At 38.2% G+C, this 22,203-nt stretch overlaps 1 protein-coding gene across 1 annotated transcript in view; it reads right to left on the reverse strand.

Annotated features, from left to right (window-relative positions):
* Nucleotides 1-22,203, reverse strand: part of LOC136886224 (uncharacterized) — a 905,658-nt gene that overhangs the window by 67,425 nt on the left and 816,030 nt on the right. Inside the window, exons 18-19 of the mRNA XM_068231034.1 lie at nt 7,540-7,742; nt 449-597 (exon numbers count right to left, since the gene is read on the reverse strand). Coding sequence (XP_068087135.1) covers nt 449-597; nt 7,540-7,742 — 352 coding nt within the window. The remainder of the gene's footprint in view (nt 1-448; nt 598-7,539; nt 7,743-22,203) is intronic.

The raw sequence follows: 22,203 nt of genomic DNA on the forward strand, positions 1-22,203 counted from the left end.
TTGGACAGTATCTCACATTTTGATCCACTTGATCCTTCTTTGCTGAGCTGGCATAATCAAAGGCTAGGCCCAACATTCCATGTCTTGTGGCTCTGAAAAGAGTTATTTAGATGCAAGTTGATTCCATGTGTATTGTTGCCAGGAGAACTTACTAAGAAGACAAGTCTGGCTGCCTGATCACTTGGGTCAATGACCGTAGATGTTAGGCCCCTTTATACAAGTATCTCCATCATCAGCCTGATCACTGTTGCTTGCTTAGCACCATCCGGGGGTCACATGTACGGTACTTAAAGTTTAAATCTATGGACATGAGTACGTTATTTTATAACCTTGTTATTCAACAGGACAGAGGAAACTAATGAAATTAGGTGGATAATAAACAAACTTAGAAAATGCTATTTGTTTGGGGCATCGACCCATGTGGATCTTTTGCCTCTTACTAACTTACTTGATAAAAGTAATTGGAAGCAAGTCCTGGGCCAGCTATCCTCTTGACCAAAAAGCTATCACAGGCAGGCACTCGTCCTCTCTTCTTGATCACCAAATGGAAGACTGTAGAGTCCCACATCAGCCGCAGCCAATAACGTAGAACACCCACTGAAAGAAGGTAGTAATGTCTCTTCTTAGTAATTTTGACAAATGAACTGACTTTTCAAATTATACATACACCTTTATTGCTATAGTTTTAATATTGTACTAACTAAGATAGTTTTTTGAGGATGATGGGAGAGAAAAAGGCAAAGACTGAGCAGGAAGCACCAGTGTCCTTAAAGCATTTGCCTGGTATGGAAATGGGACACCATGGAAAATCATCTTCATGGCTGTGTATGGTGGAGCTAGTCCAGCCCCGCGGTGTAGGGAGCAACGCGTCTGCCTGTCACCCGGCGGCCCCGGGTTCGATTCCCGGCTGAATCAGAGGTTTTAAATTGTAAATGATTGATATCCCTGGCCTGGGAACTGAGTGTTTGTGTCGTCCTTAATGTTCCTTTCCTCACATTCAACACTCTACACTTCTTCCATTCCAATTACATGCAGGTTCACATCACATGGTGCAAGTAGGGGTAAAAGATCTCTATAGGTCGAAGCCCCGAACAAATAGAATTTTAAAAAATTGGTGGAGCTCAAAGAAGGGCTGTGTGTATATATATGATCCGATAGTGCAGTTCAAAACCACCAACCAGCCAAACAAAGTGGACCAGGAAAACATGACTACTTATACACCAACAGAGCCTTATTTTAATGAAAAACACAAGCTAGAAGAAACAAAGATGATTTGGGTGAGGATCAGTGCGCACCATATTTTAAAATCGAAGTTCACTAATATCTGTTGTGATTTCGGGATCTCCTACACTGTGAAGAACATTTCCATAGCTGCCCTCAAAAGGATCAATTACCATATTATGTAACCACTTCTACAATTTCTTCTTGTGAATAGGTACATATTTTTTCCTTTGCTAAGTTTCGTCTGGAGAATAGGTATGAGGTACCTTTCAAAACACTATAAGTAAAATGACAAAGATTTGAGATCATTTCACTATTTATTTATTTATTTATTTTTTTTGCTAGTGGCTTTACGACGCTCCGACACAGATAGGTCTTATGGTGATGATGGGATAGGAAAGGCGTAGGAGTTGGAAGGAAGCAGCCATGGCCTTAATTAAGGTACAGCCCTAGCATTTGCCTGGTGTCAAATGGGAAACCACGGAAAACCATCTTCAGGGCTGCTGACAGTGGGATTCAAACCCACTATCTCCCGGATGCAAGCTCACAGCCGCACGCCCTTAACCGCAAGGCTAACTCGCCCGATATTTCATTATTTAAGGGACCAGTTTCAACCCAACCAGGGGTCATTCTCAACCTTATAATTCTAAACATCGGCAAGTTATAGAGTGTATGTACAATCATTAAAATCCCTTACCATATACTGCATATTATCACAAGACATAAAACACACATTAAAATATGGGTATATAACGAAAAATATACAAGACACCTGAAACACCAAATGTGAAATTCAAATAAAAGTTTTGGTAAATTGACCACTGGTAAACAAGTTCTGTTGGACTGGAAGTCTGAAGTGTGTCACTCAGCTCACATTTATTCCTTGTGTGTGTCCCATCTGTTGATAGTGCCAGTTTACACAAAGTTCAAACTATATCTTCTTAAATAATGTTTTAAAATGTTGGCCGAAATTATGTGGTTAATTAGAAGTCATCAACGGTTATAAAAGAGAACCATATAACATATGGGCATTATCCTGTGACCAAGCTTCTTAAAAAATATAAGTTGTAGGCCAACCAGTGAATTAGGTTCAAGAGTATCCTCCTGAACGCGCCAATGTACGAAAAATGTTTAAATGGCCTTCGTCCATATTCCCCACATGTTGAAATGTTTGCAATATGAGGGACACTGTGCTCAAGTTCGTGCCAGGATTTTAATTATTGTACATAAATTATATAACTTGCCAATGTTAGAATTAAAAGGCTGAGGATGGCTCCTGGTTAGGTTGAAACCAGTCCTTTAATTGTGAAATGATCGAAAATCTCTTCTTGTCATTTTACTTATAGTGTATTGAAAGGTCGATAACTTCATACCTATTCTCACCTATTCTCCTGATTACATGTCAATATGGATAAAACATTAAGTTCTTAACTTATGAAGCTTTGTCTTGCAAAGCAATCTTGTAATTAAAGAATACTGAGAATAAAATTGATCTAATTGATCAAGCTATTGGGTGTTTTGAATACACATTATGAATGTTCTCTGTAATAATTACGTACTTATCCTATATTTCCATTTTTATTTTTTGCTATTGGTATCACACCGATTCGGACAGGTCTTATGATGGTGATAGGATAGGACAGGGCTAGGACTGGGAAGGAAGTACTGTGACCTTAATTAAGGTACACACCCAACATTTGTTTGGTGAGAAAATGAGAAACTATGTGAAACCATCTTCAGGACTGCTGACAGTTGGATTCAAACCCACCATCTCCTGAATGTAAGCCCACAACTACATGATCCACACTGCATAGCTATCTCGCTTGATCCATTTAATTCTATTGCCTTGTCATACTCTAATGGTATGTTGAGTTTAAGTCATAATTTGGTTTCCCTAGTTCTTATGTCACAAATGATCTCTTAAAACCAAAGCTTACTATTAACGCTCATCATTTTTGTGTTACATATTTCATCTCTCATATAATTTTATGTCTTCGATTACAGTCAGCTAACTAAAACTTTTGACATATTCATTTTAAGTTTAAAATTTGGTTAAATAATTGATCACCTACAAATTATGGCTTCTAAGCAAAACTTGTTGACTGCCAGTCAGCTAAATTAGCCTTACTCTCTTCTTCATTACAAATTCCATTGCTGCCACTTGCTTGTACCAATAATCATTATCACTACCTTCATACCTGTTACCCCCAGTTTATGTAAAATGTAGCTAAGTCCATCGTGCTTTTATGCACTCACTCACTCACTCACTCACTCACTCACTCACTCACTCACTCTCTCGCGTGTGAATGCATGCATGCACACAAGCATGCATGTACAGAGTGTGAGTGAAGCCAATCTGGTAATAAAGCAAAGTAATGATAAAAATTATCAGTAAATTAACTTCCTTCTTGCTAACTACCATTGATTGTAGTTGTGAAATGCTATTAATAAACTGCAGCTACATTTCACTATGGCCTCACATACAAATAAAACACATGTACACATCAGTCATTCCCAGTACATATTTTGCGCACCTGGAGCAGAGAGAGTAAAATATGACAAGCTTTTCACACTACAGCTCCCTGTGTTACGTCCGCTTACTGTGTCAGCCGAAGGACGGAACCAAGTTCTTCCCCCACTACCAGTGCAAACACTCCCACAGTTCCTTGTAATCGAAACCAAACCACACCTCCGGTCACCCAGAAAGACATTTGCTATGAAGATGCACCTGAAACTTCCGAGTTCCGTGACTACTTCAGATAAAGAATTGAAATTGGACTTTATGTAAGCTTGGTCCACTTTTAATGTAGTGTTTGAAAATAAATCTTGAATAGGTTTTATGGAGGATGATTCTGGACGATAAAAAGACTTTATGATCTTCTCCACAACATCTAAGCCAAGTTCCCCAATGTATTAATATGACTGGGGAGGAAGGGGCATGAAGGTGCTTCTCCTTGAAATTCCTGAACACGAAGTGGAGCCTTGACAAGCACTTTCTTACAGTTCAATATTAATTTAGCTACTTCAGGACAGCTACTTCTAACTTCTTCAGCCACACTATGCAAGGGTATAGCATTTTAAGTCTCTTGCCTGCCTTCACCATATATGAAGCAGCATCAGTTACAAATAGAAAAATGTGTTCTCTCTTTGCCCCATTCGGACACAACAGATTCATTGAACTGTCAAAGAGAACTGCAATGGTGGAATGATTTGCATTCTTTAGCACTTCACACCAGGCACTTCACGTCAGGAGGAATGTATCGCCAGGCTGATCTTTCATCGTGCCAACAATCACATTTCCTACAGATCTTCCATCCACATTTGTAGCCTCATCTATTGAAATGCGTATCTTACAGTCTCCCATTGTTATATTATTATATTCAACGTCTCTTCATAACAAGGGGTCAGTTAGTCCTTCCTGAGAATAGATCTGTTTGGGAACAGAAACTGTCTGAAGTTTCGGTTATTGAGTTTCTTTAAAAGAATATTAGACAAAACCATCATCTTGCAGAGATCTTGCAAAAATTGTGAACACTGTGAACCTGATGACGGAGTTTGGAATAGCAGACGTTGCCTATTTTTGAGTGATGAATGTCTAGTTAGTTTTGCAGTACTACAGCGTTGTAGCATAGTGAAGTGGTTTTTTTTTGGCAGTACATTTTACTTCACACTATTTACAAAATAATATCACTCCATCTGTACTGAATATGTTTTTACCAAACTTGCAAACAAAACTTAGCAACTTCTCGCTAATTGAGATTCATTTTAGGCATATTGACAACAAATGAATGACTGAAGCGCCCTCAGTAACCAAGTTCATTCAGTGTGTTGAAGGAGGAAGGGGAAGGAGAGAGATATTAAGAATGACAAATGACTGCTGAATTGCCTCTGCTTCCATGTAAACAATAGCACCGTTTCCAGGAACTGACCCAACCAGCAAACAATAGCTCGTACCTCTTAGAAACATTCCATGCACTATTTTTCAATGGTTCTTCAGTAGAAATCTATTCCAGTCTATCCTGAAAAATAATTTCTAGAGCTTACTCTGATTTTTATAAAACAAAATTCAGATGAAAATTATCAAAATATGTCATTAAAATGAGATTTTGTTCAAAATATGCCTCAAAACTAAAAAAGCTTACATATGCCCAATAAAACCTGTTTAATTTTGATTATCGTGCTTGGAAACTTGCTGAAAATACACGACTAGATAAATGTAATGTTAAGGAAAAAAATATGACATGTCATAGAAACCTGCCCCCTAGTAATCACCAAGAGGAGCAACAACAGCCTGATCACAGACAGGTGGCTCAGAGACAAGTGGTGTTGCATCGCGATAGACATGTGGGCTACACTCACCATCGCTAGGTTGGACATTGACAAGGGGCAGATCGAGAAGGAGCCGAACTGCCCATATTTGCTACGGATGGCTTCAGGAGACACCATTCCTGTTCATAAGGAGGCACTACTGACATTTGGGCAGAGAAGTCTGCCTTTGTCATGCGTATCACCGATGAGATCATCTTGGGACTTGATGTGCTTCAGGCTTACACAAGTGACCATTGACATGGGACAATATGTGCTATGGCTGGGTTGTCAAGAAGTTATGTTTCATTGTTCCAGAACATGCTCTCGAGCAGCAGGGAGGAAGTGATACCAGCCCACAGTGAGGTGGTGGTGACTGCACGTCTGGATCTCTTGAGGAGAACAGCAGAGTAGTGGAACCTGGACTGACAGCTACTGAACATGGACATCACCTGGCCAAGACGCTCGTGCTGGTATGAAGCTGCGTGATGTGTATCTTGATTCCTACAGGGAACCTGAATGAATGAATGCATAATTCCAATATAAATGAAATTATAAATTTTCCAGCTAACTCATTCTGGTTCATTTCTCCCCAATGCGCCAATTTCAGCTTGTCAGTTGGTAACTAGCACACCTACCAACAAACAGATTGGCACAATGGGGCGAAATGCTGGCAACCAAAATGAGATGGCTGGAAAATTCACATATTTTTATAAAATTTGCTTCACGTTGCACCGGCAGAGATAGGTCTTATGGCAATGATGGGGTAGGAAAGGCCTAGGAGTGGGAAGGAAGCGGCAGTGGCTTTAAGGTACAGCCCCAGCATTTGCCTGGTGTGAAAATGGGAAACCACGGAAAACCATCTTCAGGACTGCCTACAGTGGGGTTCTAACCCACTACCTCCTGGATGCAAGCTCACAGCTGCACGCCCCTAACCGCACAGCCAACTCGCCCGGTAAATTTCATTTATATTGGAATTATGCATTCACTCATTTGGGACAAATGTTTCAGGTTCTCTACTGGAATCAACATCTACATAATTTGATGACCTAGCAGGCATCAATTTTGTAATAGAGACCAAGTCTGTCATAGTGCACTGGCACTGCCTGTGGCTCCAAGTAGCCTACGCAGTGGCCTGCACTATATGCAGTAGCTAATGTGTCTTGGTAGGTGTGCTAGTTACCAACTGACAAGCCCAAAATGGCACACCGGGGTGAAATACTGGCAACCAGAATGAGTTCGCTGGAAAATTTATAATTTCATTTACAGTGAAACCTTGTTACTGTGCTCCTCATTAACACATCTGCTTAGCACGTTATAGATTTGAAGTCCTGATTCTCGATATATTAACTCTACATAAAAATACCACTCGTATCACGTCACAACATTTTAAACATTTTCTAAAGTTCATTGCTGTACTGTGTCCATAACTGTTCAACCTAAACACTTCAAGTGACAAAATTGCTAATAATGTTTGTTTCTCTGAATTTAAATTTGTACTAGTCTCAGTTGCTCAGTAGTCATTCACAGTTCAGTTTCTCTAAAGAGAGTGAACCTATGAATGTTAGGCTATATTAAGACGTAATACTAGATGAGAATCAAAAATGGATAAATTTGTGATTAAAGAAAAGCATAATAAAGTAACAGAACAGAACGAAGTATCAAGTGTCAAGTAACAGATCTACTCTTCATCATGCAGAAATTCAAGCAGTGGTAGTGATAAGATAGTGCAAATTGCAATATTAAATGCAATAGCCTAATCGGGGGATGTATAGTCAAAACAAGTTTTCAAAATTTGGAAGCAGTAAATTTGGCGATTATATTCTTATTAGTTATTGTTTAGAATGATTTGAGGTCTTTTCATCAGACTCACTAGTATTATTACATTTATTTTTTATATGAGGCTAAATGTAATTATGTTAGTATTTAGCACCAGCATTTATCTTCCTCCCCTTGGTCAAAACATTTGATTCCAACCCTTTTACCAGCACGTACAGATACACATTAACTTGCCTGTGAGAACGGTGATGGAGATAAGAGGACAAACCACTAGTGCCACAAACAGAGCCAGCACTGGTTGTATGCAGCCCTGAAGAGCAATGTTCCAAATGATAGCCTCCAATATTATGAGAAGTCTGTTCTGACCAGGATGAGGGCTGTCTAGATCACAAATTAGGGACATGAAGAGGTGATGTCCTAGAGTGACTACAGGCATCCTGAAAGTAATATACAACAAAAAATTATTATCAACATTGACAGCTGGAATAGTATAAAATACTGAAACAATGATACAATAAAAACATATTAAAGACAGAGGTGTGCTGGGTGACAACATCAATGGAATGTGTTTGTCATTCTTAGCAATCACATAACTTCCAGTCATTCAACTTATTTCTTGCAGTATTATGTACAGAAAAACATTTTGTGAGCTGAAACCTACAGTTTGCTTTAAGTGCTACTTTGTGTCTCCTTCGCAATACAGTTGTTGGAGATATTAAAGTGTTATAAATACAAATTTCCAAATTCTTTGAAATCATTTAAGAAAAGACTATGTAAACAACTGATACGGAATCTGCCACTTGGGCGACAGACCTACATGCAGATCATTGATGAATAATCGACCATTCGTTATATGCGTTACTGTGAAAACAAAAATTTTGCGACTGTCAACTATTCCTAAAATAGGTGAAGCTGTATGTTTATAATACAATCAACATTTCCTAGAGAAGTTCAACCCATGATAACTCACTTTAGTAAAAGATGACTATTGTTGAATTTACATTTCTTGACGTACAAGATGGGAAATTACAAATGTGGATTAATCATGAATCCACCAAAGTAAATTATGTTTTTACAAGCAATTCAAAATATGTCAGTCCTGAGAATATTAGTAAAGACAGAGTCAGAAAGCAAGGAATGATAATAGATCTTTAAAAGCTGTCCAGTGTAGTCATGTTAACATAACAGATTCCATGATATCTTCAAAGTAAAACAACTTTGGGCATGGTAAGCAGTTTAATCAGTAGACCATGTATTGTTGGCTACAGGAGCAGCAGTAAGGAACCGACCCCCACTTACCACAAATAAATACTGGTTCAGAATGACTGATAAGGGGACTCAGGCTTAGTAGGAGCCATGATAAGCTTACCAAGAAAATTGGACGAGACATAAGGAACGTCCATCCATTCCCAACCATTTTCCTGAATCTACTTTTCAAAGTGTCTATTTTTACGATAGGTACATTTTTCCGAATTTAATTTTTCTACTCCATTCCTCCAAATGTCCATTTTTCTGAAAGTGTCATTCTTCCTAATTAAACATGCTAATTCTTGCACACTGATGAATTATTACATGTTGTTATATCATTGTTCTGTTAAGATTTGATGTGCGATGGACATAAATCCCAGTATTATTAGTTCTGAAAGAGGAGGGTTGAAGCTATTATATAATGCCTTTGGTTGTTGTAAAAGCATATTTGGTAATCAAGATAAAATTTACTGGGAGTGCAAGAGAATAAGGTCAAAGGAATGTTCAGCAAGAGCCATCATCACATTTGGTTATGGAGACAACCTGAGGTGTAATGTTCTTTTACCTTCCGCCACCAATATACCATGGCACACGTTTCTAACCTTACTTTCTTCCCCGGATTTCTACACTTTCACTTACGCTAAACGAGTCTTCAACTTCTATGTTCTAGAACTTTTCTGTCTTTCCCCCTCTTGCCCCTATCATTACGCCTGTTTTCGTCACTCTCTGCACACTATAAATTCTCGGCCATCATTTCACTCTTCATCAGTGTGCATCGGATCAGCTTAGGACTGGAACCTATTTCGACTCCCGCCTGGATGATGGTTCTTTACTTCATTCCACCTGAAGTTTCATCAATGATCCAGGTAGGGGGAGAGACCTTTCAACTTTATGGGTAAGCTGGTTCTTCCCAGTTCAGTTTTTTCTTAGAAAGTTTTAATCTACATTGTGGCCTTTTCTGAAGTGCTAAATGATCCTGGGGACCTAATCCATGGACTACTAAAATTTTCTGCTCTCCTTCATTGTCATTAAACCCTCGCCCCCTTTTTTTAAATCTTCGATTTGTACCTTCGACCAAAAGGCATAGCACAGAACTCTGGACTTGGCCTGTCGTGCCGATGCGCTGAACCTAGTGAGCTCATTCTTCTTCTTCTTCTTCTTCTTCTTCTTCTTCTTCTTCTTCTTCTTCTTCTTCTTCTTCTTCTTCTTGGAACAGTTCGAAGACCTGTATTTCGTGTGGTCAAGTTGGCTAGACTATTGTGCCATGGCTACTTATGTAAACAGTGTGACATTTCTCTTTTGAATATGTTCAGATCTTACTATATTTTCCCTAATTGTGCATTGTCTGTATACTGTGAGTATTTAAATTGTCAATTTTTCTAATATTTGAAGAAGGAAAGGTTACTCCTCTACTTATCGATCTTCTGTATTTTCAGATGCCTAGCCTTGTTATTCTGTTCTTGTTAAAGTTTTAAATTGTAATTTCCTTTAAAGATTTACTAGTTTTTTGATCATTACTTGTTATAAGCTATTGCTGGATTACATTTGTCCTCCCGGTGAGGTTAGTTTCATAATCGTTTATGTATCGCAGTTCTAACTGTTCTTAACACGTTAGCGTCGACATGTACATTTGCTTTTTTCATGGTAAACTGCGGAAATGTGATATACATATTTCAGGTTGTTGTGGGCTACGAATGTGCGTAATTTCATTTGTAGATAATAATCAAAGACAAAATTTATATTCAAAGTTACTATTTTTGTGTCCCCCTATTGGGGTGACGGCCTTCTTACCGTTGTTGTTGTGGAACACAGTGCTCTGTGTTGTGAGCTGTTGGTTTACGAGCCTTTCAACGAGTTCCTTGTAATTAACAGTTTTGTGACAAGAATTTAATTCATATTGTATGTGTTTCTGTGTTGAGTAAGCCATGATTACCGATAGAGAGATAGAAGAACAACTTGAAAAGGGTTGAATGCTGAATCAAGTGATGTTGACATTTCGGATTTGTCATGTGATGCCACATTTTCAGAGTTGGAATTGGACAGTAGTTTGTGTAGTGAGGACACTAGCAAATATTCCAGTGCTGCATCGGGCAATGATTCAACCATATCACCAGCCAGTGACAATTACTGGGGAGCATTCTCAGGTTTGCAGAAACATTTTTTATTCACACGTAGTCCCAGTTTACAATTTCCTCTAAGTGCTAAATCTCAACCAGTATGTAAGAATAAAGCAATAATGGACTCCAATCCACATCAATTTCCTTGCCATTAATAAGTGAATTCTGATGCTTGCGTATGTTACTCCATGTGTTGTTTGAGTCATCAGTCCACAGACTGGTTTGATGCAGCACTCCATGTCACCCTATCCTGTGCTAACCTTTTCATTTCTACGTAATTATTGCATCCTACATCTGCTCTAATCTGCTTGTCATATTCATACCTTGGTCTACCCCTACCGTTCTTACCATCTACACTTCCTTCAAAAACCAACTGAACAAGTCCTGGGTGTCTTAAAATGTGTCCTATCATTCTATCTCTTCTTCTCGTCAAATTTAGCTAAATCGATCTCCTCTCACCAATTCGATTCAGTATCTCTTCATTCGTGATTTGATCTATCCATCTCACCTTCAACATTCTTCTGTAACACCACATTTCAAAAGCTTCTATTCTCTTTCTTTCTGAGCTAGTAATCGTCCATGTTTCACTTCCATACAATGCCACGCTCCACACGAAAGTCTTCAAAAACATCTTTCTAATTCCTATATCAAAGTTTGAAGTGAGCAAATTTCTTTTCTTAAGAAAGCTCTTCCTTGCTTGTGCTAGTCTGCATTTTATGTCCTCCTTACTTCTGCCATTGTTAGTTATTTTACTACCCAAGTAACAATATTCATCTACTTCCTTTAAGACTTCATTTCCTAATCTAATATTTCCTGCATCACCTGCTTTCGTTCGACTGCACTCCATTACTTTTGTTTTGGACTTATTTATTTTCATCTTGTACTCCTTACCCAAGACTTTGTCCATACCATTCAGCAACTTCGAGATCTTCTGCAGTCTCAGATAAAATAACAATGTCATCGGCAAATCTCAAGGTTTTGATTTCCTCTCCTTGGACTGTGATTCCCTTTCCAAATGCCTCTTTGATTTCCTTTATAGCCTGTTCTATGTAAACACTGAAACGGAGAGGGACAAACTGCAGCCTTGCCTTGCTGCTGCTTTTTCAAAGCCCTCGATTCTTATCACTGCAGACCGATTTTTATACAGATTGTAGATAATTCTTCTTTCTCGGTATCTGATCCCAATCATCTTCAGAATCTTAAATAGCTTGGTCCAATCAACATTATCGAATGCCTTTTCTAGATCTACGAATACCATGTACGTGGGCTTGTCCTTCTTGATTCGATCCTCTAAGATCAGACGTAAAGTTAGGATTGCTTCACGTGTTCCTACATTTCTTCTGAAGCCAAATTAATCTTCTCCCAACTCAGCTTCAACTTGTTTTTCCATTCTTCTGTAAATAATACGTGTTAAAATTTTGCAGGCATGAGATACTAAACTAATGGTGCAGTAGTTTTCACACCTGTCAGCATCGGTTTTCTTGGGAATAGGTATAACAACATTTTGCCGAAAATTGGATGGGACTTCTCCTGTCTCATACATCTTACACACTAAATGGAATAACCTTGCCATGATGGTTTCTCCTAATAAGGCAGTCAGTAATTCAGAGGGAATGTCATCAATTCCAGGTGCCTTGTTTCTATTTAGGTCACTCACAGCTCTGTTAAACTCTGACCTCAAAATTGGGTCTCCCATTTCATCAGCATCAACAGCCTACGAGGTGACAAATGTCAGAGAAATTCTACTGTCTGTTGCACAATGTACAGCGTGCTGAGAAAGGAATGGGCAACGCACTGCACTCTATGAACACCTTATGTGAACAAGCAATGCAATACAACAGTGAATGGTAGCGCTAGTTTCACGCGACAGCCTAAAGTTGAGAGGCCTGGACACACAACCATGTCACCCCTCACTATATTTTGTGTGGGCGTCCGTCACCCCACAAGGGGTGATATCATCTTCAATGCATTGATGTTGTTATCTCTGTTTTTTTAACTCATGTTAAACACACACTAATGATTGTCATTAATTAAATGTAATACTCGTTGAAACATTTATTTCATTCTTCTGTATATCCATGGACCCTCCCCTGGTAAAGCCCTAAAATTAGTTATATGCTTCAACCCTTTTTTCATGAATATTCCTGGAATTATTCATTTATTCTATATAATACTTATCTGTATAAGATATACCAAATATCATCATAGTGCGTCAATTGGTAGCACAGCATTCAATTCAGTTCTGTACGTTAAAGGTAGCAGAATATTTCATGTTCTAATTCTTTTACATACAAAAAGAAGTTGTGATTAGCTTCCTTTATATTTCATTAACTATTAATTTTATTATGGCTACTTTTTCGGATGCCTTTCCTCTCTTAGAAACAAATCTATCTATTCATGATTTACTATGTGAAAATTTCAGATTACCAGCGATGCACATAAACGTGCAAAGTCCTACTACTTCCGAATCATCTGTGCCACCTCACTTTGATGTTCCTGCTAAAGATAAGGTGAAACCTACTTTTACACCACAAAATGAGGATCCAATCAGAAAATTCTCGGATTTTCATTTACCACCTGAAAATCACAAAGAACTTCCTCCTGTGACCTGTCCATTGCAGCGTAAAGCTAATTTACCGTCTATAAATCAGAAACTGTTGCCTCCATCTCAGTCTGCATTTGAACCTTCATTTTCCGGTAGTACTTTAAATCATTCACTTAATTTTCATATTATTAAATAGTTGCTTATCCAAGTAACCCAACTTGTCGCTGCAGACCCCTGGTCATTAGTTAATTGGTTATTTCATATTAGGAGGTTTTTAAAAACAGAATCAGCCCCCTTTCAGCAACTTATTAGTCTTCTCTATCCGAAAACATAATATCATTTAAGTAGCTTTTGGTTAGAACATACGAATAAAATTCCAAATTGGATTCAATTTCGAACTGTACTGTATAATCATTTTTTATCATGTGAAGTTCATTTTAATCTCAGTCATGAGTTAATCAGACGACACCAACGTATTGATGAATCCACCCATGATTACTTGGATTCGATCATTACTTACAGTGACGTTCTAGCTATTGTTGACCATCCAAGAACTAATTTCTATAGTCCAATTTTATGCTTCACCATCTTTTAAAAACTTAATAAATCCCTTTTCACCCCCAACCTCTATTGCTCAACTATATAACATTGCTCAGGCAGATACTCTTAATATGATACTCATCGACACTAGTGATGAAATTTCAGCAAAGTTATTCTATTTTGTTGAAACTGATATCACAGATTGTAAGGGTATAAACTAGTGGCTTTCTGGCATAAAATAATCCAAAATGAATTATGGTTTTTTTGAAAGAAATTTTGAAAAAATGACAAGCATTTTTGGGACATAATATCTCTGCTCCTATTCAATTTAAAAGACTCATTGTTGCTTTAGATTGCTTTGCCATACATTCTGAGTGTTGTATAGCAGAATAGTTATCGTAGCTTTCATAGGGCCAAATTTATTAATGTTTTTCTATAAATTAAATTATTCTCGTACAGAAAAGTAATTTAATTGCAGGGGTCCAGACCCTGAATTTCAATGTAATTGTATTATTCTGCTATACAACATAGCTGCATTATTTAGCTATAATTTAGTTTTTAAATGAAGTTAATATCTGTATTCTAAGTGTAGATTTAATTTGCCAAAGTAATAACAAATATTGAAAAAAAAAAAATGAAACGTGAGGAAAAGTCACTTAAAGTCAAGATACACATTTACAGTAAAGTAGCTTACTTCTATGCTCCTAAAAGCCCCCTGATGCATACGTGGTGCCTTCTTGAGATTTTAGGTCAATCTTGTGCTTCCTCCTCGCCCGTTAGTATCTCCAATGTTGTTTTTACTCTGGAGTACACTGCTTCATAGCTACAGTAAGGTGCTCCTTATCTGCGACACCTACGGCGGACACTGTATACTTGCCTGGATCGATGCCAGCCTTCTTGAGGATGTCCGGTTCTGACGTACAGCCATTGTTAAAGTGGCAAATACTGTCCATTACTCCAGGTTGTACGGTTTTTTGTCCTATGTACACATCCTTACGGCAACGTTGCCAAATCATGCCGTTGAACAATTCATTGGGATTCTGTGTTTTCCCATGTAAGCATTTTCTCAGCATTTCAAGAGCAGTAAGTTTCTCATATACAGGCTTTATAATGCGTACAATTTTGAATGGCAAACCATGCTTATGTTTATAGGAATCATTTGTACCATTAGCCACTACCCTCTGAAATGATCACCAGCTTTCTGGACCTTTTGGGCACTTGCCGTGAAGATTGAGACTATCAATGACACTTAGATGAAACATTGTTGCCGAAATTGCATTTGACATAGCCTGTATGCTGCTGGTGTTCAACTACAGTGCAATGCTAAATTAATTTTGCAGTTTATCAATCATTACACCCGTGAGCTTTCCCTTGCCACCAAGCTTCTTCTCAGCAGCTACGTTTCGGAGTGCAGTACCGGGTCTTTTACACACTCCAGCTTCACTATCTCTTTACCATTATATGGATTCACATCATGGACACTTTTCAAACTTTTAGAATCCCCATCACCCAAGTACTTCAGATATTCCAAATTTCTATTTGCCTTGGAACGAAGGAAGATTCTAGCAGTACCCACAGGTCCATACTAGGAGAAGAACCATCGTAGTTAGCACCACATTTATGTTTGTGTTCCACTTTCCAAGCCTGGAAAGCAGGAAAATTTTTATCCCATTTCATGTGTTTCTTGCAGCCAGCACAACTTGTTGTTAATATTTCAGTATCAATGACATCACCAGTGTCTATTGATATTGCTGTCACCACACCTAAAGACGATGTAAACTCACAACGATGTCATGATCCATCAACTGACAACCCACATTCGCCACCAGTGATTTCTCTAACTTTCTGTGCAGTTGACTGCAGACTTTCTTCAGCTACTTTGCTAACGATGCCACTAAAATTATTGACATGTCTCTGAAATGAATTTGTGTTCAGTGGTGGAGGCATATTCATTAAATAAGAGAATTTCTTGGCATCGCATGCTGTACACCAATCTCCCGTTTACATCAGGAACTTGTCCTTGCTTTTTTAAAATTTTATTTTAGGAACAAATGTCTTGTGTTTGATAGCCACACATCTTACATGATAATAATATAGAAATGGCTCAGCCCAATCTATTATTATCTACTTCGTTTATAACGAAACTACCACATGTCAAACATTCAGGGCAAGCTGCAAACGAAATCATAGTCTGTAGACATTCTAAATCAAACAGAATGTTCCCGGAACAAAAATTAACATCACTAAATACGTCAGTATTTACAATGTCTGAACCTAACCTATGTGAATCACTTTTTGACACACAATTATTCACACTATCAGTAACAGTGTTATTTTGAAACTGCGTAGGTGTCTTGATTCCCTTGAAACACGCGTGTCTTCCTTCTCTTTTGCGTACAAGACTTGAAGCCCATCTTTCAAAATATAACATGAAGACCACATGTACAAAATAACTATCACTCACATAACCACATGGCAAGGAAGAATACAACATAGTTAGTTCTTCCATCTGCTGCCTACCAGGAAAACTAACTTCTGAGTATGAGAAATAAAGCGTTCAAACACATCCCATGCTTTGAATGAAATAATATTGAAATATCAAGCCAGAAACGTGAAGTTGTCAAAGTGACAGCTGCTGAAACATGCGCACTGATCATTTAAATGTATATAAATAAGCTAAATAACAAGAAAAATGTATAAATTATACATTTCTGGAAACTAGATAAAACATACTTTCGTATGGGCCAATAAAAAAAATTCCAGAATTTTCTTGAAAATGGCTGTATGGAGGGTTGATGAGTACCTTAATACATACAGTAATGTCTCATATGATTCTGCTGTGCCTCTGCTGGGAATTGCCCTACAACATGCCAGGGAAACTCCTTCTACCATTGTCATTAGGCAGTGGACGGCAATTTGAGTAAATTTGCCAGTTTTTCCTCCACCATTTCAGACTACTTCTGTGCAACCACCCCATACATCTTATATTCTCATTCAATTAAATCATGTCCCCATTATTGCTCTTTTAGATTCTGGAGCTTCAGTTACCTTAATTAATAATTCTTTCTTCAATGTCATCATACTGGTTTAATATATAATTCTCTTACTTCTTCTATTTCCTTTAACTTTCAACCAAACATAAAGATACCCTCTGCTCTGATTATCCCATTTCTACAACCTATTGTACATCTCAACAAAATATTTATTGTACTTCTAGTTACACTGATTCTATTAATCGGTTAGTAACAAGTTTTCTGATGTAATTACTTTTAAACTTGGTACTGTTTTAAATTATAACACCCATATTGATCTTACTGATTTTATTCCGGTTTGTTCCCTCCCCCATACCATTTAAATCCTCTTTGTTTAACCTTTCAAGTGGTACATTTCTTTTGAGTAGCTACTAACACAGTGGCACATTTTCCATAAGGTACTGGGAAGTAACATATAGTGTGATACTCTTGTGCAGTATAACGTTTTTATCAGGTTCAATAAGTACAGAATATGTATTAAGCTGTAAAAAACGATCATGGTATGAAGGGCAAGGTATCTGGCTCGCTGAGGAAAGCAAGGGGAACTTACGGTGAGATACTTTCAATTGGTCAGGTATTTTCATCAGGTTTAAAAAAAAAGAAAGTCTCACTATCAAGCTACTAAAATGATTACAGTGCCAAGGGCAAGGAAAGGGAATCTGCCTCAGTGAGGAAAGCAACAGGGAAAAAACTTTCAATCCAAATGGTTCATTTTTCAGAGTGTCATCAAACTGGGTGTCTTTTCCTATATACACCAAGAAATTCCACACATAACCAGACGTAAATTCACACAGTTCACATAATTTGATACCAATCCTTGAGCGCTTAGACGGTATGAAAACTTTCCATGACAATCCTCCCTTCCACAACATAAGAGACTCATTTACAGACACATCGCTTTCGGGTGTGTACACACTTCGGAATCTGCTATGCAAGTAGTCCAGAATAGGTTTCAATTTGTAAAGTTTCTTTGGACCACATGTGGCTTCATCGTATGCTTCATTATTGACAAAGTGTAAGAATTTGAGGAGGAGATGAAATCTTCTTTCAGACAACAACTGCAAAAATATTGGTGTGTCTAATATCTGTCTACGAGAAAAGTAGCTCTTGTTGTAAGGCAACTGATGAATGCCTTGCAAGAGAAAGAATGCAAGTAAAGTCATAATTTCATCTTTATTTGCGTCATTCCACTGATTCACTCTTGAATATAGTTTCAAGGTCGATGTGCTTTCTAAAAACTGTTGAGCATATTAGTTCCGCTAATTCAGGAGTGATAAACAATTGAAAATATTCTAGCGGATTATTTACGTCTTCAATTTCTACAATTAGTCCTGGATGCACCGTAAATGTAAATCTTGGCCGTTCAGATCCTACCTTCATCCATACACCAAGCTGTATATCACCGCTACTGTTACCGTCACGTTCACTTGAGTCATTTTCACCATTGCACTTGCTATCTCCTGATATTTCAACATTAGCCTCTCTATCAGATGATACAACACACTCCGAATTGTCACAGTGTAATAAATCAGTTCTTTTTCTCACAGACCTTTCCGAGCTCCACCTGCACCTGCCATAATGCATTATCGACCACTCTCAGCATCATGGTGGCTGGTACCAGCCGGTACTGGCTGGCTGCCAGCTGGACGCGGAACGAAAGCATTTTGCCTGGTCGCGTGGTTTTAGGAGAGTGATGCTGTAGGCAAAGCTCGAAACTAACATACATGCACAAAGGAAAGCAATCTCGGATGCTGAATAAGTTGTCATACCCATTGCCGAAAGATATTTACAATGCAATGACGAAATGTTCTGTCATGGTCACTTAGGAAGCCATGCGGCTATGATGATTTATTCCGTCATTACTGCTTGAAAGGTTAAAGACTATGCACCAAGTCACTGATAAATTATGCTTATCCTGTATTTATCGTAGATAAACCAGACGGTTCCCCACGTTCGGTAGTGGATTACCGTAAGTTGAACCGTAAAATTATCTATGATACATACCCAGTCCCTAAACTTCAAAAGGCATCCCACCACTTTGCTAACGCAAAGTATTTTTCTATTCTCGATTTTAATTCTGCATTTCATCAAATATCTCTTGATGTAGCTAGTCATAAGTTAATCGCTTTCATTACACCTACTGGATTATACCAATTTACTAAGGTGCCCTTTGGCCTTAATTTAGGCTCCCAAATCATGCAATGCCTGGTTGATCATTTGTTTGCTGATATAAAATTTTAATTTGTTTATCCGTAAACTGATGATCTTCTAATTTACAGTCCTAATTTTCAATCCCACATGCAACATCTCACTGAAGTTTTAACTCGTTTGCACACTGCTAACCTCACTGTAAACCCTTCTAAATTTTTTTTGGCTAGAACTTCTGTTAAGTTCCTTGGTTATATCATATCTGGAGAAGGTATTTCAGTAGTCCCCGAATGTATGGCTGCTATTCATCAAATTTCTTGTCCTAAGAATCTAAAGCAATTACGTTCATTACTGGGAATGGTCACCTTTTACAATAAATTTATTTCCAAATTATCTCAAATCACTGAGCCTTTAAATCTTCTAAAATGCAAAGGCGTTGAATTGTAATTTCCTTTAAAGATGCACTAGTTTTTTGATCATTACTTGTTATAAGCCATTGTTTGATTACATTTATCCTCCCAGTGAGGTAAGTTTCTCAATTGTTTATGTATCATAGTTCTGTTCTTAATGTTGTTATCTCTTTTTTTTTTAAATAATCATGTTAAACACACACTAATGATTGTCATTAATTAAATTTAATACTCGTTGAAACATTTCTTTCATTCTTCTGTACATCCACGAACCCTCCTCTGGTAAAGCCCTAAAAATAGTTATATGGTTCAACGCTCTTTCATGAATATTCCTGGAATTACCTCACAGAGGTGTGCCTGAGGTGGAGTTTATGTACGGTAGGGTGGCCAGTTCCTTTCCGCTCCTCCATTCCCTTACCCCCCACCAACAGTGCATGGCAGCCCATCCAAATCTTGACCACACTCAATGTTGCTTAACTTTGAAGATCTCAAGGGATCCGGCGTTTCAACATGGCTATGGCCGTTGCCCTTATCTCTACAAGACATATCAATTATCATCATAGTGTGTCAGAGGGTAATAAAGGGTGATGCAGAAGAGCTAATGTCAAGTGTAGAGCTGACAATCATCCAGAATTACACCCAGTTCAGATTTTGTGCACTGAATTCAATCATGTTCCCTCTGAAGTTTTAGTGTTTTAACCAAAATAAGAAAATTCAAGAAAATCAATTTGCAGAGAGTGGGGGCATAATCAATCAGCGAACCCCCACCTGTCTGGAAGAACTTGGAGAAATTCCTGAAAGGTATAGAAAAACCATGCAAGGCAATCGCTTTCTGTTACATGACTCCTATCATGAGGAAGAAAACAATGAAAATAGAGTGTTAATGTTTAGGACATACGAAAATCTGCATATGTTAAAGGTCTCCTATAAGATCAACCCCTCGTCCACGTCGTGGAAGATGATCAATGTTAGAAGTAGGGCAGTGCCTGTATGGGTGAAGTACTATGGGGACTTTGCATACCCCAGGACCACTACGGTAGCTGTGAAGGCCTTACAGGAACCCTGAAAATAGCAGCTAATGGGGTTCTGGTGAAGCTGCTGCCTTGTACTAAATGGAGTTGGTTCTCCAAAGGCTAAGGGAAGAAAGCCCGACAGAAGATCAGCACGCCTAGATGCTATAGGAGGCAGCCCCTCCGCTGGGCTTCTGGTGCTGTAGGCTAATAACTCTCACAACCGAGAATGAATTATTACAGAAACCCATACAGAAGTAAACCAGGCGGATATCTCGATGACAACTTTTGGAATGAAACATGGACTTGAATTGGCTTTTGGAACACACAAAAAATGTGGGAAGAAGGAAAGCTGTAACAGATTTCACGGGAAATGGATTGCTATAAGATTATAGTTCTCGGACTGAGTGAAACACGATGAAATGTATTTGGAGAGCATCAGATGAGAGATGGTAAGACGCTGTTGTATTCAGGAAAGGAAGAAGATGATGACCATCAAAGTGGAGTGGGAATGTTACTGATGAGAGAAGTGCAAAAATGCCTTCTAGACTGGAACCCAGTATCAGACCATATCATTACAGCAAGGCTTAAGACAAGAGTTAGAAATATTCACCTCATTCAGTCTTACACACCAAGAGAAACAGCAGATCCTCAAGACAAGGATCACTACTATGGATAGCTTGAAAATGTCCTAACAAAAATCAAGAAGAAAGAGATCAAAATGATAATGGGAGATTTGAATGCCAAGATTGGAAACAAAAATGAGTGGAAAGAGTACTAAGAAAACATGGAATGGGGGATCAGAACAATAATGGTGAACTCTTTGTTGATTTTTGTCTTAATAACAATTTGGTTATAGGTGGATCAATCTTTTCTCACAAGACATGCCACAAAGTTACATAGGTTTTGCCAAATGAGAGAACACAAAATCAAATCAACTACTTTGCAATCAGCCAAGTGTGGAGATGGTCCCTCTTAGACACTTGGAACAAATGAGGCACAGACTGCGGAAGTGATCACCACTTCGTAATCACAGAAGTTAAAATGAAGATTGCTGCAGTAAATCAAAGGAACAAATGAAGTGGAAGAAGGAAATTTAACACTGAAAAACCAATTTGTACTAGAGCTGAAAAACAGGTATAATGCTCTTGATCTTGATAGCTCAGGTGAAGACCCCAATGAAAAGAGAGTGAATGGTAGATGGGAAAGGATAAAATCAGTCTTCCTGAAAACAAGTGAGAGGAAATACTAGGTTTCAAGCAAAACAAGAGAAAGCCTTGGATATCAGATAAAACCTGGGAGAAGACAGAAGAGAGAAGAGATATCAAAGCACAGTTAAACAATTGCAAAGATAAAATGAAAAAGAAAAGCTTAATGGATCAATACAATGGAGTAAATTGACAAATAAAGAAAGCAGCAAGAGATGATAGAAGGAACCAAGTAAATAGACTGGTGGAGATGGCACAGGAGGCAGCACTCACGGGAGATTCAAAGCAGCTCTATAACATCACACAGTAGCTGTCTCTGGAAAGAAATTAAATCAGCACAGGTCAGAAAAATCCAAGGAAGGCAAACAGCTTATGAGTAGAGAAGAGCACATGAGAAGATGGAAGGATCATTTCAGTGAAGTGTCACACACAGTTGTTGAATAGGAAGATCAATGCGAGACAGATCATCGAAGAGGACCCAGAACTGAGAGTGAATATTAATCCGCCGATGAAGAGCGAGAATGTAAAAGCACTGAAGAGTTGCAAGACAGGCAAAGCACCTGGTGTGGATAACGTTGTGACTGAGGAGCTAAATGCGGACTATGAGATGACTGCTGAGATGCTGTTGCCATTGTTTAAA

Source organism: Anabrus simplex, chromosome 1 (genome assembly GCF_040414725.1).
Source record: "Anabrus simplex isolate iqAnaSimp1 chromosome 1, ASM4041472v1, whole genome shotgun sequence".
Lineage (NCBI taxonomy): Eukaryota > Metazoa > Arthropoda > Insecta > Orthoptera > Tettigoniidae > Anabrus > Anabrus simplex.